General features: G+C 40.4%; 1 protein-coding gene across 6 annotated transcripts in view; it reads right to left on the reverse strand.

The window, feature by feature from the left end:
- LOC138019838 (gamma-aminobutyric acid type B receptor subunit 1-like) overlaps positions 1–16,230 on the reverse strand; it is a 52,193-nt gene that overhangs the window by 1,256 nt on the left and 34,707 nt on the right. For all 6 annotated transcript variants that reach the window (XM_068866765.1, XM_068866764.1, XM_068866763.1 and 3 more), the window contains 9 exons: positions 12,448–12,511; positions 10,971–11,054; positions 9,848–9,998; positions 8,309–8,438; positions 7,580–7,687; positions 7,318–7,440; positions 5,115–5,290; positions 4,212–4,371; positions 2,607–2,759 (listed from right to left, as the gene is read on the reverse strand). In XM_068866765.1, the coding sequence (XP_068722866.1) occupies positions 2,607–2,759; positions 4,212–4,371; positions 5,115–5,290; positions 7,318–7,440; positions 7,580–7,687; positions 8,309–8,438; positions 9,848–9,998; positions 10,971–11,054; positions 12,448–12,511 (1,149 nt within the window). The remainder of the gene's footprint in view (positions 1–2,606; positions 2,760–4,211; positions 4,372–5,114; positions 5,291–7,317; positions 7,441–7,579; positions 7,688–8,308; positions 8,439–9,847; positions 9,999–10,970; positions 11,055–12,447; positions 12,512–16,230) is intronic.

The following is a 16,230-nucleotide window of genomic DNA, read 5'->3' on the forward strand; positions in this document are numbered from 1 at the left end:
AATGGTCTATTAACCATTTCGCTCTTGAAGGATTTTCCATGGCACTTATGTTCAGAAATGCGTGTAATTAGATGCATGCCGAATTTGACATCCAACTCCAAGTGTCCGTTTAAAGGAGAACTGAAGATAAAAATGAAATATTTTTTTCTTTGCCAAATTTGTCGTGCCTGACTTAGTCAAAGGAAATATTCGAGTATTTGAGGGGTTCCTTACATTTTGACGTTTTTATGAGGCCAGAAAGATCCGTATTGGTCACTCCATGGAAGTCCGCCATTTTGGTTGTACTATAGCAGGCTTGGGCGCTATGCGTGACGTCATTGCGCTCACTTGCTTGAACGCAGGAAACTTGAAAAATGGTTCAGGGCGCTATTGTGGGCTGTTCTAGTAGAACTCTCATCGTCTCCCTCTTTAAAATGAAGTCCTTCTCGAAGAATGGATCATCCGAATTTAGAAGAAAAAACTAGCCAAATATCCAGCCCTGTCACATCTGTTCGGATCATTCGAACCCTCCTGTTTTGAAGGTGTCTTGGCCATAGCAGTCGATGCGACAATTGCATGTAATTGATGAAATGATGAATAACTTTGCGACTCCATCGATTCCATTTATGCCCAGTGAGTAAGTTATGTTTTCTTTAGTCGGGAGATTTCAGTGGCAAACCAAGCGCCGGAGAAGTGAACCGAAAGGTTGTTTTTGCAAGCAACTGGGACACGTTATTTCGTGATTGGCATTCGCACTTCAAGCTGGGTTTTATAAACTCGACAACGATCACAAAGATGTTTAATTGAAGTTTGAAAATTCGCAAAACTACGAACAGAGCTTATGTGTTTACATACATGTTGTTCATTAATCGCAGCACTCAGACCCGCGATGGCAGTTTATAGCACTTTTCTTTGTAAACACGGTCGAAAAGCTAGAATGCTGCGTTACACAACGAATAGTTTCTCAAATTGAATCGAAATGACAGACAAAACAAAAGCAGCCAACAGAATCTCTTAGTAATCAAGTTGTTTTAATTGCCTTTTGAATACAATCAATTTACCTGGGATTTGTTCATAGCTCCTCTATCTCGCGGCAGCAGATGCATTCCTTTTCTTGCTGTCCCGGCCTCCCAGTTCAAGCAAAAATCACAGTTGCACCAAGTCGTATTTCGCCATCTTGAGTCTTCCCTTTCGGTTGCTTCCTCTTCCTCCGATCCTGAACTTTCTCGCATTGGATCGAAAGAATGTGGTTCAAGTTCTGCCATAAACTTACGTGTATTAACGACGAAGAAAGCGGAGTACTATGTTGAGACTTAACGATAACAGAAGATTTCAGTGAAAACCAGCTGCTTGCTTGTGCGCAATGACGTCACAACATGGCGGCTGACATTCCTTTTTTGGAAGTAACCGGAAGGAAAAGCAAACAAAATGGCGGGCGTTCAAATTGGAAAAATAACCAAACATTTTGGGCAAATTCAAGGCCTTTCGAGATGAAAAAGGATTTTTCCTGTTTGTTTAGGTAAAGGACGTTATATTTCGATAATAATAAGACACAAAAAAATTTGATTTTCTAGCCTTCAGTTCTCCTTTAAGTCTTAGCATTTGCAACCTGTGTTTTCTAAAGACCGTGAGTGATAATTTAAAAGTTGGGGAGAAGAGCAAGGCTGCAAAGCAGGCGCATTTTGGTACGAATTATCGGCGACATCTTGGATAACGAGACTAACAGAGAACTGGGGCGCATCAAAAAATTGCACTCAGAGAGAGGAGGACAGAAGCTGTGTTTTAAAATGACGGCTCATAACAAACGTTGGACCTTGAACAAGCGTCCGCCTGCCGAAAAACGCCTGCTTTGCAGGATACACTTCGGGTATAGGCGCGATGGGCAACTTTTGCCAAGTCATGATAGATGTAGATGCAGACACTTACCACAATCGACAGTGCATCTATGAACTCTTACGCGCACTTGACAAACTTGAACTGAAAGCCTACGCGTGGGTAGATATGAAAAACTCTGACCGTTTGTCGTTCCTTCCTCGATCCAAAGGAATCGACAAAGTCGCGCACTTTTACTGGGATATGGACGTTCCGCCACCAATTGTGCAAACTGAGTTGTAAGAAGAGTAAAACTGCCAAATCTTTCATTGATAAACTTTTACGGCAAAAGAAAATACCTGCATAGGAAGCGTTAAAAATTGCAACACCGAGGAAACATAACGAGTCTGAAGTTTGTGACAACTAATTTCAAAATGGCCGCCATTTTGGAATAAGCTGTGTAACGTATTTAAGGCTTTGTTTACAAATTTTGCCTCATCAGCATAACCTCTGGAAAATCAAGCTTGAACGTTGAAAGTGGAGTGCGTAATCAACTTTCTGAGAAATTTAAGCACGATATACCGGATAATCTTTGTAGCCCATTTGCTTAGGCTTAGAGCAAGAGGACTTGTGGGAGCAAATTCGTAGGTTACTCAGACGACATGTCAACAACGAACGTCCGAACGTCGTCTCTGCAGCATTTGTCGTAGGTGTTGGCCAGCGGCCTACATACACCTCTATCATGCGCAGGTTAAGTGTGTTTCTAGCCCCCAATGATTTTGTTTATATCGTGTCCTTTCCCTTCAATCTCTTACCGCATCCATTTTCCTCTTGAAATCCATCAGCAGTCGTTCTTTGTTAATATCAACTGTACCCATGGTGCTGTTTACTTCAGTTGCAAAAGTGTTGACTGCGAACGTGCGACAAAACTGATCCCCAACCGGCAAAAGGCGTTTCATTTCAAGAACCTAGGATTGATAAGTGATTCAGCGTTTCAACTGATGTTTTTTTACTTGCGCGACAGTTGGTCATGCTTTTTAATCAAAGCAAAGTCAAATGCTTGCATGCGAACAAAGCTAAATTCGCTGAACATTAGCTTGGGACACCAACATGGCTGCCGAATACCAACTGGTTCACTCCAACAATTTCTTTCTTTGTTCTCGAAAGAGATCCCTGGGAAAGGGATTGGATCAAATCATGCGAAATTTACTGCTGCCAGCAGCAAATACAAAACAATTCTCCCGTTAGTCTCAACAAAGTCAAGTGAAAGAGAAAAATATTGTATCCAAGGTTCGATTTCAGTGCTCAAGATCTTTTAAGTAAGACTGGTCGCGTGTCTTGTCGCGTGCAGCAATCAATGTATATATATATATATATATATATATAGCTCGCTAGTTTGAGCACTCTGGCATGACTTGGATGTACCACATGCGTGGGACATCTGGGGTGAGTTTATAGCTTTACCTCCATCCTAGTCATCAGCACTGCACTAATGACGCCCAGAAGGCCGAAACAGTACTGTCTGCAGTTAGTTATATATATATATATATAACGTAAAGACACAAGGCAAAGATCAGCTGTTGCTACTCTGAGTTTCACGCCGGTTGGCGATCTCAACCAACCGATCTCAACCGATCTCAACCGCCAACCGGTTGGCGGTTGGTGAAACTCAGAGTAGCAACAGCTGATCTTTGCCTTGTGTCTTTACTTTGTTTTCGCTCTACTTGTAATGGTATTGAGCGCTCTTCACCTTCACACCACACTATAAACTTGGTATATATATATATATATCTAGTATTGAAACCAAGAGCAATTGGCTGGAATTAAGACTATTACTTAGTTTTCTTGTAGTCGAGATGGTACTTATAGCGGAAAGAAGAAGGATTTGTCATCAACCAATGCAATGTAGTACCCAATATCACTCGGTCGCTATCCATGGGAAGTCTGAGTTCAATTTATTATCTGAGAAAAACGAAAGTCCTGAAAGTGTAAGCACTTTTTATTAATTCACATTCTTTCATGTGCTTACACTAACCATCGATGCCGAGCTATCTTCGACTTCCTATCAGATAGTCTTCTTGCATGAATGAATGTAAATTAAACAGTGGTGTGGTCACATTCATAGCTAGGGCCCAAGCTGTAAGCAATAAATTTAATTAGTATCACCCAACTAGTGGACAAATACAAATTCTACATTTTGATTGGCTACGCTACTAGATGACTATTAGTAATAGTCCTCGAGTAGCGGAAAGCGTGACGCTTTCTTTCGTTTTATTGCCGCCAAATAAATATTTCTTCAACTTGCATTCGCTAACTTTATTATTGCCTTTTCTGTCCAAGTAGTTGGGTGATACTAAAGCAATTGGACCCTTCGCCTTCAAGGGCCACGGGTCTAATTGTTAAACAGCGGATGTTGATACCTTTGGTATGAACACCAAACACATTGTAATTGATGTACAGAGGATAACACAAATGGAAACAATAGCGAACGAAGCATCCGGCGTCTCCCTGGTGACTAATGATATGGGGGTACCAATTACGCACAGGAAAAGTACATTGTACACAGACATTCCAACGTATCTGCAAAGAAGACACCATTTTGGTTAAAGATTTACAGGCTGATTTGTCTTCTCACAAAAACCCCTTCAAACAGTAACAGAGCACTGCACCGGTATCTCAGTTCAGGTTTCCCTCTTAAACGTGTTTTTTCTCCGGATGGGCAGGGATTTTTATCTTCTCAATTAATGGTACATTTAAGCCGGAAAATCAACTGAAGTGTTACGTTACAAAATTACCGTTTGACGATAATAGAAGCTGTTGTTCGCTCGTTGCTTGGCAAATTTCATTCAAGGGTCAACCCCATGAGGCATTCAATTTCCTGTTTACAACGGAAGGTTGTCCGATTGTATGTTTGTCTTGGGGGTAATTGGGAAAAAGGCCTTTTTTATTGGCCAAGGAGTCTGAGAAATAGTTGTTGAGGTTGTTCAAGTTATTGATAATCGAGGCAATTAAAAGACCTCATGACTGAGAATGTAACTTGAGAGCTGCATAATGTGCACTTCCCCTATTATATAAGTACAAGTTAATATGCTGATCATCGCAGTTATGAATTAACGTTACTTGAGCGGTAACGAAAGGAAAGCTTGAAAAAATCAGGCTCCCTGAAATTTCCAGGCTTTCCTTTCGTTACTGGCTACTCAAGTAACGTTAATTAATAACTACGATGATTAGCATCTTAACTTGATTCTCTAAGCAGTTCAAATATATATGGTTTTCATATATTAACTTTCGTCGTATACTAAAGTACATTTTACCACACGTACTTGGAATCATTCAAGGCCGGAATTGTCACATTTCTTGTTTCCCAAGCGAGAAATGCGCCGAACAGTAACAGTAATCCTTTGTATCCACATAGTATTCCGAGCCAGCGGTATGTGTCTGCACACTCGCACAGCTCCAGTTGCGTCACGTATAAAATATCCTGCTCTAAATCTAGAGACTTGGGACAAAATTAAGCAAGGCAGACCATTACTACACGAATTTATCCACATAAATTATAGGAGTTCTGAATCATCATCGGGGAGCTTACCAATCGACGACGCTCACACGACAGCGCCATTGAGTCTCGCGTCGCCTTCCCGGTAGAAATTTGAATTTACGATATTGGCAGTAAATAAGACGACGTTCGTGGACGTGCAGTAAATTTTCCCGCCATTTCTGAGGTTTGCTTTTATCTTTTCGAACAGCAAGCTGTTCAATCCAAAAATCCTTAACTTCAGAGAAACGAAAGCTTAGATAGTCTGCGCTTATCGAACGAACAAAAATGTGTAATTTTATTCCATGTTCACAAGTCAATAAACAATCTGAGTTTACTGGAACTATGAAATGTTGGATTTGTGTAAGTAAACAAACGATGAATGCAAGACTGAGTTTCGTTTCTGCAAGAAGGACATTTATAAACTTGCTGAACAGCTTCAGGGGCTACACGCCCAGATAACGACTCACAAGTTTTAGCTTTGATTCTGACATTATGCATGTCTGTCAGGCGCCATTCCTACCCTTGTCGACATGGAGATTTGGCTTCGACTTTCCCTAGCAATTTTATTTTTCGTTGCACTATTCGCCATGGCGTAGAATAAGGTTGTCACTTGAAGAAATACAGACAAAAATGTCAAAAGATGAATGTCAAGAATAATCTCCTAAATGTGACACTCGATTTATCTGTGAAAATGACCTGAGGCAAGTGCCCATATAGGTATGCGCAATCTGACGACGCCTTCGTGCAAACATCGTTGATTCATAAGCTCCTTATTTGTGTGGGCGCGGTGACATTTTGCAAGGAATAATAATAATAATAATAATAATAATAATAAGCACTGAAAAGAGACCAGATTTAACACTGGATGACTATGGGAGAAAAAGGATTTACGTGATTGAAATGTCATGCCCAACCGAACCAAACAAGACCGAAAAAAGGGCGGAGAAGGTAAGAAAATCGCAACAATTGTGAAATACGCGAGAGGAAAAGACCACAATGTACGGTGAAAGTTGTTTGCACTGTGATTGGATGTTTAGGAGCCGGCATTAAGAAACTAAGAGAAGATTTAAGTGAACAGTTCAAGGAAAAGTAGATTTTTAAGATCACTCGATAGATGCAAAAAACGGTTTCATGGGAAAGCGAAATAATAATGAGGAAAATCATGTCGGTACCAGTACAATAAATGTGTGTTGTGAAAATGGCTACCAAAGTTTCTTAGCTAATGTTCTTCCCTCTTTCTTCTTTTTTGAACAATCTAAAATCGTAAACCACTTGGCAAACAGTATATAGGTAGTTCTAAATTATGCGTTATTACATAAAGGAAGGAAGAACACTGGCCAGCATTACAGCATTGGGGTAATTAATTTCTTGTAACTGTCAGGTATGTAGGGACAACATTATAATTCTGGTTAAATATAATTGCTAAAAAGGGCTTTCACATGGATGATAATAGTAATAATAATAATAATAATAATAATAATAATATAATAATAATAATAATAATAATTATTATTATTATTATTATTATTATTATTATTATTATTAAGGGTCAACTGTATTTAGCGCTGGGGCGAAGCTGAATGGGCTATTAACCCGTGGCCCTTGAGGGCGAAGGGTCTAATTGTTTTAGTATCACCCAACTAGTTGGACAGAAAAGGCAATAATAAAGTTAGCGAATGCAAAATGAAGAAATATTTATTTGGCCGGAACAAAACGAAAGAAAGAGTTACGCTGTTCGATACTCGAGGACTATTACTAATAGTCATCTAGTAGCGCAGCCAATTAAAATGCAGGATTTGCATTAGTTCACTAGTTGGCTGATACTAATAGACCATATTTGTATTCTCAGCATTGGACTGGAACTAGCTTGCAATGGAGGCTAATGCGGGGGAATCTTTTCAAATGCAAATACTTTTTAATATATTTCAACACTGCGACTTTCCTGCTCCCTTCGACTAACGACAAGAGACTATTGCATGTGGTATTACCTTATCCGAAAACTCTTTCACAGTTTTTCTCATAGGGTCCATTGCTTGCCAAACGGTCAGATATACAGCGTCAACTATCACCAGGAGAAAGACCACAGCAAACAAATGACGGTCTTTGATAATCTACAAAGATACAGTAATAATGACGTATGATTCCTTAAAAAGATCCTTTCTAAATAATTTGATCATGTCGATATCTCGCTATTTCTCTTAGCTTACCTGACGGAACCAATACTTACTGGAACCAAATTTATTAATTTACCTTTCGCTTTAAATTCTTGTTGGTAAATATCTGGTGAACTCGCCAGGTTTTGGAAAACATTGCACCAAATGACAAGCTGAAACCCAAAGACAGAGTCCACACTCTGCTCTGAAAAGGAAATCGGATATTATACAATCTAATGTACAAAACTGTTAGGACGGTATTCGTGTCAATAGTACTTTCACGTAAAACTCGCAAGTGATTCGGTATTCATCTCCGAGCAAGCAGCCATGGATAATAAAATGGACTCTCAAAAGTTAAGGTTGACCCTGCAACCGTAGGCCAGTTGCTCGAAGCCTCGTTAGCGCTAAAGGCGTTGGTTAAGAGGTATCAAAACCTATGGGGCTCATTATATTGTTTAATACTGGTTAGCGCTAACCATGCTTCGAGCAACCCGGACCAGGTTAACAATCACGCCTGGTTTGATGCTACACTAGTTTAGAGAATTTGGAATGTAGTTAAAAAGTTACAATTCACAGAGTAGACCCAAGCAAAATCGTTTCGTTACAAAGATTTTTTGGGGGGAGTCCCTTAGTTGCAGAACTGTTATTCACCAGTTAGTAACGGTGAGCATCGCAAAGAGTTTTGGTTAGTAATCTTGTCATTTAATTGAAATCGCTTTGTCAAATAACGATGAAAGAAATGTAGAAAGGAACAACGGCATCTCGTCGAGTCGCTTGCGTATTAAAGCTGTATGTACAAACTAAAGCGAATTTTCAATATACGTACCGCGCAAATGAACTCGTATCCAGAAGAAATGAATCTTCCATCCAAACCAAACAGAAAGACTGACAGATAACTGAGCATGCATCCCAGCAGAACAGAATTGTTAAGATTGGGACTAGACATCTTTATAAACCTTTATAATAATGAGCAGAGAAAAGGCAAATCAAACAACACGGTTTTTGGTGTTAAGGCTGGTTCACACGAGCGACACACAAACGCAAGCCCAAACGCAAGCGCAAGCACCGATGCAAGAAATGAAAAAGTTTCTATTTTCGAGCGCTTGCGTTTGCGCTTGCATTTTATCCGTGTGAACCGGTGTAACGCAAACGTAAACGCTATAGGTTAAGAATACTCGTTCCATGCCTCTAGGGTTGAATTCTTCGTCCGCCATCTTGGCATACTCAATTGCGGGTGCGTATTACTATGTGCTTACGTTTGCGTTCGAAGTGTGAAATTCCTTGCGCTTGCGCTCAAGTTGCATTTGCATTTGCGTCGCTCGTTTGAACCAGCCTTTAGGGAACAGTGAAAAGAAATGCAAACGAAACATCTCTTCATTTACATTTACCGCAGTTAACAATTACCTTCCCATTCACTACACTAGCGACAATGCACTGACCACTTTGACAATTCCAGTCCATGCCTGCAGTATAGAGGGAAACATTTTCGGCTGAAACTACAATAGTTTAATTGGCCTAGCTCCCAGTCTCAAGACTCTCCCCGCTCAGAGCAGAGCATCCGAACTAGTAGTAATTAGGAGGTCGTACGTTCGAGTCCTTCAATGGAGCACTCGGATATTTTCCGAGTACCCCCGAGTTACTACTGACGAGTCTCTACTAGCTCAGTGGTATAGCATCCGAACTTGAAATCGGAAGGTCGTAGCTTCGACTCCTTCAATGGAACACTCGGATATTTTCCGAGTACCCCCGAGTCACTACTGACGAGTCTCTACTAGCTCAGTGGTATAGCATCCGAACTTGAAATCGGAAGGTCGTAGCTTCGACTTGGATTTTGTCCGAGTATCCCCGAGTCACCACCGACGAGTCTCCAATAGCTCAGTAGTAGAGAATCCGAACTTGGAATCGGAAGGTCGTAGGTTCGACTCCTTCAATGGAGCACTTGGATTTTTTCCGAGTATTCCCGAGTCAGCATTGAAAAAATCATCTCTTCACAAGAAATAGCGAGCTGCAAGTGTGGCATGCACGTGCAGCACGCTATTTTTCTTTCCCATTTCTTTTTCGTCCTTCTAGAAGTTTTGGTGGAAACTTGAGCACACAGCAGTAACAGCAGTCAATTTTCGAATACTTGGAAGGCGTTCCTAGCAGCTTTTCGTTACTTAGCTAACAAGGTACAAAGCGAATAATTACTATTGAAAAATAGCAAGTCGGTTACGATATCGCAAATACTCGAGATTTGACCATTTGTAAGGCTACTTGTGGATTTAGGGAATTAGAAATACCAAATGGCGTTGAATAGGATGCTCAGTAATGGCGCCTAACAGCTATAAAAGTGATTTCAAATTAGCTAAGCACTCAATTCATTTACCTAACACTTCGTTTGGTAATGTTGAACCACAAGAAGAACAGCGACATAACTATCGCAAATGACGTCAGAACCGATACGAAGATAAACAATGGAAGCGAGACAGACAGTAGCTCGAACACCATCTTGGTCCTGTCGAGAGGAGGGGACCCACCTGCAAAATTTCAACACTTAGTTAATCAAGAGGTTGCAACAGTCACTTTAGGGAACCCTCCCTACGTTAATTCAGTCGTCACCAGCCTGCGTTTCATGTTGATTTTCCTTTCCGACGCAGGTATAACTGCAAGCAACACGCGCAAATTAAGGTAGCGTTTTGATCCTTAGTGGCTTTTGCCAAAGTTGAAGACGCCAATTAGCAACAACTTAATGCGCGTTTGTATGTTGCTTGTGCTTACGCTTGTGGCATTACTGAAAATCAGTCCGAAGAGATGAGTAATTTATTAGCAAACAAATCCTGGACACATGCCTCGGTTTCAAAGCGAGTCCTGGTGCACAACCATTCAAATGGAAACGAATTACGTATTCTTATGCAAATCAAACTCATTTACCTTTCAATAGTTGACCACCAAGACTCACTTAGAAACTGAGACAAACAGTAACTCGGAAAAGGCCAATTTAGAGCGGTTTTCAAACGAGTGTCGTAAACCCAAAATCAAAGTAATTACTTTGGCCAATCAAAAAGGACAGAGACAATCCAGTAAACCAATTAAAACTCGAAGTAATTACACGTAGCCGACACAAAGCGCGGGAAAATGTGCACACGCGAGCCACGATTGGTTTGGGTTTCACTTCCGATTGGTTCAAAAAGTGACGCGGGAACTTTGAACCAATCACTGAGAGAAGTAATGCAAAATCAAAGTAATTCGCTAATTACTTTCGACACTCAATTGAAAACCTCTCTAACAAACGAAACTCATTAGACCTAAGCGATTCAACAGGAACTACCTTTCCATGTGCTCTATGCCGAAGCGCACTTACATGTATGTCAATCAGAAAACCGAAAAGCCATGAAGATTGGCTTCCTAAATAGAAACAAACATAAAAAAATACATTCTTTGCGTCAGTGACACGTGACAAAGCGTCACTGTCTTCTTTAAAATCAGTTCTCACTTAAATCCGTCCTTACCTGCCCATACAATATCATGGTATCCTGTCCAGCTTATCATGCCGGTATGTAAATGATAAAGACCCACAGGGATCTGTTTTCCATCTACAAATAGAAAAAAGATAACCTTGGTTGATATTTCATCCGTGAATTACTGTTAATGGCGGCTTTTGAACAACAGGCCCCAGTGTCCGGTTTTTCAAAAGCCGATTAATGCTAATCTCGGATTAAAAATTAACCAAAGTTTCTCTCTACTCCCAAATTCTGTTCAACGCTGATATTCGGCAAAAGTGTACATCGGAAGTCAATCTTGAAAAACAAAAATAAGCAAAAGAAACTTTCACAAAAAGTAGAAAACATGAAGCAAAAGTTTACGCTAATCCTGGATTAAGTTAATCGGCTTTCGAATAACCGGGCCCTGAATTACATGGTGGGAGATTGTTTATTTCCCCCCCCCCCCCCCCCCCAATCATTTAGTGAATATTAACGAATGCGCAACTAAATTGTAACCCCAACGTTGGATAGTCGGCCTTTCTCTGGCATTAGCACCACCGGCACCGTAGTGGATTATTGGTCATAAAACACACCAGAGGCCGGTTGCTCGAAGTCTTGTTAGCGCTAACTGTTGGTTAAGAAGTATCAAAACCTATAGGTTTCCATGGTAGTTAACACTGGTTAACGCTAACCATCCTTCGCACAACCCGAGCCTGCAGGGTAACTGAACATTAACATATAGGTAGGCAGGAAGGAAGGTAGGTAAATAATTCATAATTAAAATAAAAAAAATGCCCTAGCAACTCTACGCTGGTTTCCAAGGGGTGCCTTTGTTCGCTAAAAATGGGATAATGCTAAGCTTAAAATACATGATCAATCTAGCGCAATCTTGAATTGTCGAAAATAACTTTATAGAGAGCTATCTAGTGACACACCAGCACTGCAAAAATAACTTTTAAGAGCGCTATCTAGTTCAGTCTCAACTAAAATAAAGAAGTACATCATGGTATTACCAAATTACTTTTAATGGGTTCCTTAAATGAATGTTTTGACTCCGCTAATTTAGCTTCATTTGTGAGTTTGTGCAAAGCATCTCCCCGCCATACTTAAAGCTTCTCTTTAGGAACTCTCTCTTCAATTTCGGTTGGTAGGGTAAGTATAGAAAAAGAGTGATTAAGTCATTACGTTTCTCCATTCATGACGAAATTATGATTGGACAAACTGCGCAAGTGTTACGCCGGAGACCTCTGGCCATGCAGATTGTTCGTTCACGTAACCGGCATCGTTTTTTACGATTGAATAGTCGTCCATCACGATCACAATGACGTGTTACAGAAAAGATGAAACTAGTACAAATGCTTCAAAGAATAATAATAATAATTAAAAGCCCTTAAAAAGTTTAAATCTCTTCAAAGACTGATAAAAAATCTTGAGTTCCATTTGCGAGCATCCTAAAGAGGAATACATTAGAATGTAACTCAGATAAAGAAACACACAAACTTACTTATCATTTGAACAATTCGCGTGTTACCAGCCCTATCGCCTTGACTTGTGAAACCAACTGGACCCTACAAGAAACATGTTTAGAAGCTGCACCTTCGGACACAACAGGACATACAGGTTATCTCCGAGTTTTTATTTTTCTTTTAAATTGAATAGTTGCCCCACACCATGAATTAGCTTAGGGCGTTTCCAAACAAACCATTTTCTCCGTCCAATCTCTCATTCAGAGTGAGGCTGGACGGGCAAAGACAATGCAAGGACAAAGCCTTTATTCCCCACGGACTCCAAAATGGCCGCCGAGTGATGAAGGTGAATTGAATCAGCGACTGGTACTGCAACGGCGTCACCAAAACACAAGAATAAACACTTAATGACTGGTCCCGAGGGAAATAGTTAATTTGTTTCCCGAGAATCTCAATAGGGAGCTTCCGAAACGACGACGCCGACGGCAACAACGACGCTACTTAACAATTATTCCTCGAGCCCGAATGGGCTCTGAGTCAATAGCCCCTCAGAGGCCATGAGGGCGAGAGGAATAATTGTTTTAGTAAAATCCAAATAGTTGGTCAAAAAAATATCGAGACAAAACATCTTTCGCTAGTTAAAGCTAGACTTTAATTGTTGTTTTGGTTTTCAAAGCCGGCGCTTTTCGCTACTAGTGGGCTATAACAAATAGCCTACTAGTAGCTCAGCCAATCAGAACGCAGCATTGATAATAGACCACTAGTTGGATTTTACTAAAAAACAATAGGTTTAGTGAGCAAAAACAATTGCTCTGCACGCTCTGCACGTGCGTTTTACATTTTGGTACATTTCTTTGTCGTCATCTCCTAAATGACGACGAGAAATGACCAAATTCAAGGTTCTGTGGAGGACGTTAGCACATGACCAGGAATTTTCAGTTCTCCCCCAACGCTTCCAACCCACTCATACCAGTTTAATTCCTCGACAGTTACCGTACTACACATTTTTAACGTAAAACGACATGAAATAGTTTGTAGTGATATGAATAACGCGAACTTCTATTTTTAAATAAAGTCCTCGTAGCCGTCGTCGTCCTCGTTTCGTAAGCTCCCTTATATTAGGGAGCTTACGAAACGAGGACGACGACGGCTTAAATACAAGTTAGGGTTATTCATATCCCTACGAAGCTATTTCATGTCGTTTCGCGTTAAAAATGTGTAGTAACTGTCGAGGAATTAAACTGGTATCACGGTGGGTTGGAAGCGTAAAGAAAGAACTGAAAATTAATTGTCATGTGCTAACGTCCTCCACAGAACCTTGAATTTGGTCATTTCACGTCGTCATTTAGGAGATGACGGCAAAGAAATGTACACAAATGTAAAACGCACGTGCAGATCGTGCAGAGCCATTGTTTTTTGCTCACTAAAGCTATTGTTTTGTAGCGTCGTCGTTGCCGTCGGCGTCGTCGTTTCGTAAGCTCCCTATTGAAATGACCATTAGGGACCTTAAGCAATGACGACGACGACGGCTACGGCAACGTTGTCTAAATATATCATTTCCCGTTGTAATAATTTTGCGATTACTCCAAGTCGATCGGCATGGCGAGTGTCTCCACAATCCAGGAATAAAATTGGTGAAAACGGTGTGGATATTTAGAGAGAAAATTGAAAATGCATCGTCAGGTGCTCTCGTCCTCCACATGACGTCAAATTTGATCATTTCACGTCGTTGTCAAGACGAGAACGGCAAAGAAATGTATGAAAATGTAAAACGCACGTGCAGGGCGTACAGAAGTATTGTTTTTGCTCATTAAACCTTTTGCTTTGTGGTGTTTTGTAGCCATCGTCGTCGTCGTCTTTCTTAAGCTCCATATTGGGAGTTTAAGAAACGACAACGCCAAAAAGCAGTAATATTATTGGTTAAAAGAACCAAAAAGATCGTGCTGCACGTGCGGAACGCATTTTTTAACATTTCTTTCCCGCCCGCACTCGTCAAAACTACTACGTGAAATTACCAAATTTGAGGTTTTGACGACAACGTGGAAAACTATAGTGAATCTTTCTGTCTCGCTCTTTACTTCAAATCCGTCCGTACCAATCCAGTTGTAGGACACTTCGCACATATTTTATAATATAAACAAGATTGAATAATCCCGAAATACTTAGAATAGCTCAAACGTATATTTTGAAGTGACGTTTTCGTTCCCGTAGCCGTCGTGGTTTCTTAAACTCCCTAATAGGAAGCTTAAGATCTACGACGACGACGTCGACGAAAACGCAACAAAACAATGATATCATTGGTTAAAAGAGCATAAATAATCGTGCTGCACGTGCGGCACGGATTTTAGCTCATATTTTTGCGGTTCTCTGCATGACGACGACGTGAAATCACTAAATTTTGAGGTTTGACGACAAAGTGAGCATGCAACAGATAATCTTTCATTCTCTATTTTCAGTCTGAAACCCCTCGTACCAATTTATTTTTAGGATACTTCGCCCACATTGTACGAAGTGAACGTGATGGAATAATCGCGAAAGGCTTACTGACTAGAGCAAAGTTCTATTTTGAAGTGACGTTTTCGTTCCCGTAGCCGTCGTGGTTTCTTAAACTCCCTAATAGGAAGCTTAAGATCTACGACGACGACGTCGACGAAAACGCAACAAAACAATGATATCATTGGTTAAAAGAGCATAAATAATCGTGCTGCACGTGCGGCACGGATTTTAGCTCATATTTTTGCGGTTCTCTGCATGACGACGACGTGAAATCACTAAATTTTGAGGTTTGACGACAAAGTGAGCATGCAACAGATAATCTTTCATTCTCTATTTTCAGTCTGAAACCCCTCGTACTAATTTATTTTTAGGATACTTCGCCCACATTGTACGAAGTGAACGAGATGGAATAATCGCGAAAGACTTTTACAAGAGCAAAGTTCTATTTTGACGTGACGTTTTCGTCGACGTCGCCGTCGTAGATCTTAAGGTCCCTATTAGCTTAAGATCTACGACGACGACGTCGACGAAAACGCCACAAAACAATGATATCATTGGTTAAAAGAGCATAAATAATCGTGCTGCACGTGCAGCACGGATTTTAGCTCATATTTTTGCGGTTCTCTGCGTGACGACGACGTGAAATCACTAAACTTTAGGTTTTGACAACAACATGAGCATGCAACAGAGAATCTTTCATTCTCTGTTTTCAGTCTGAAACCCCTCGTACCAATTTATTTTTAGGATACTTCGCCCACATTGTACGACGTGAACGAGATGGAATAATCGCGAAAGGCTTACTGACTAGAGCAAAGTTCTATTTTGAGGTGACGTTTTCGTCGACGTCGCCGTCGAAGATCTTAAGGTCCCTAGTTTTACTGACGTTTTGACGACAACGTGGGCATACAGCAGTGAATCTTTCATTCTCTCTTCAACTTTTTACTTCAAATCCGTCCGAACCAATCCAGTTTTGGCATACTTCGCCCGTATTGTATAACAGAAACAAGATGGAATAATTGTGAAATACTGAGAATAGCTCAAACTTACATTTTGAGGCCGTAGCCGTCGCTAATTTTCCTTTCGTAAACAAGCGATGCCATTCTTAGTAACCAAGCCTTTTTATTCGGTTACCTTTCAATAAACTGATAGGATTAGCTTCATTTAAATACTTTAAAATTGCCAACTGGTAGCCGTTGTTTCGGTAGTGAAGGGGTTATGTGCATTTACTGTTAAGCCATTGAACCGAGTTTGACATTGTTCCATCAACGTTTTCTAATTTTTTTCTAAGGTTTTTTCTCAGTTTTTTTTTTAAATTCTAAGTGACA

Source organism: Montipora capricornis, chromosome 10, assembly GCF_036669925.1.
Source record: "Montipora capricornis isolate CH-2021 chromosome 10, ASM3666992v2, whole genome shotgun sequence".
Classification (NCBI taxonomy): domain Eukaryota; kingdom Metazoa; phylum Cnidaria; class Anthozoa; order Scleractinia; family Acroporidae; genus Montipora; species Montipora capricornis.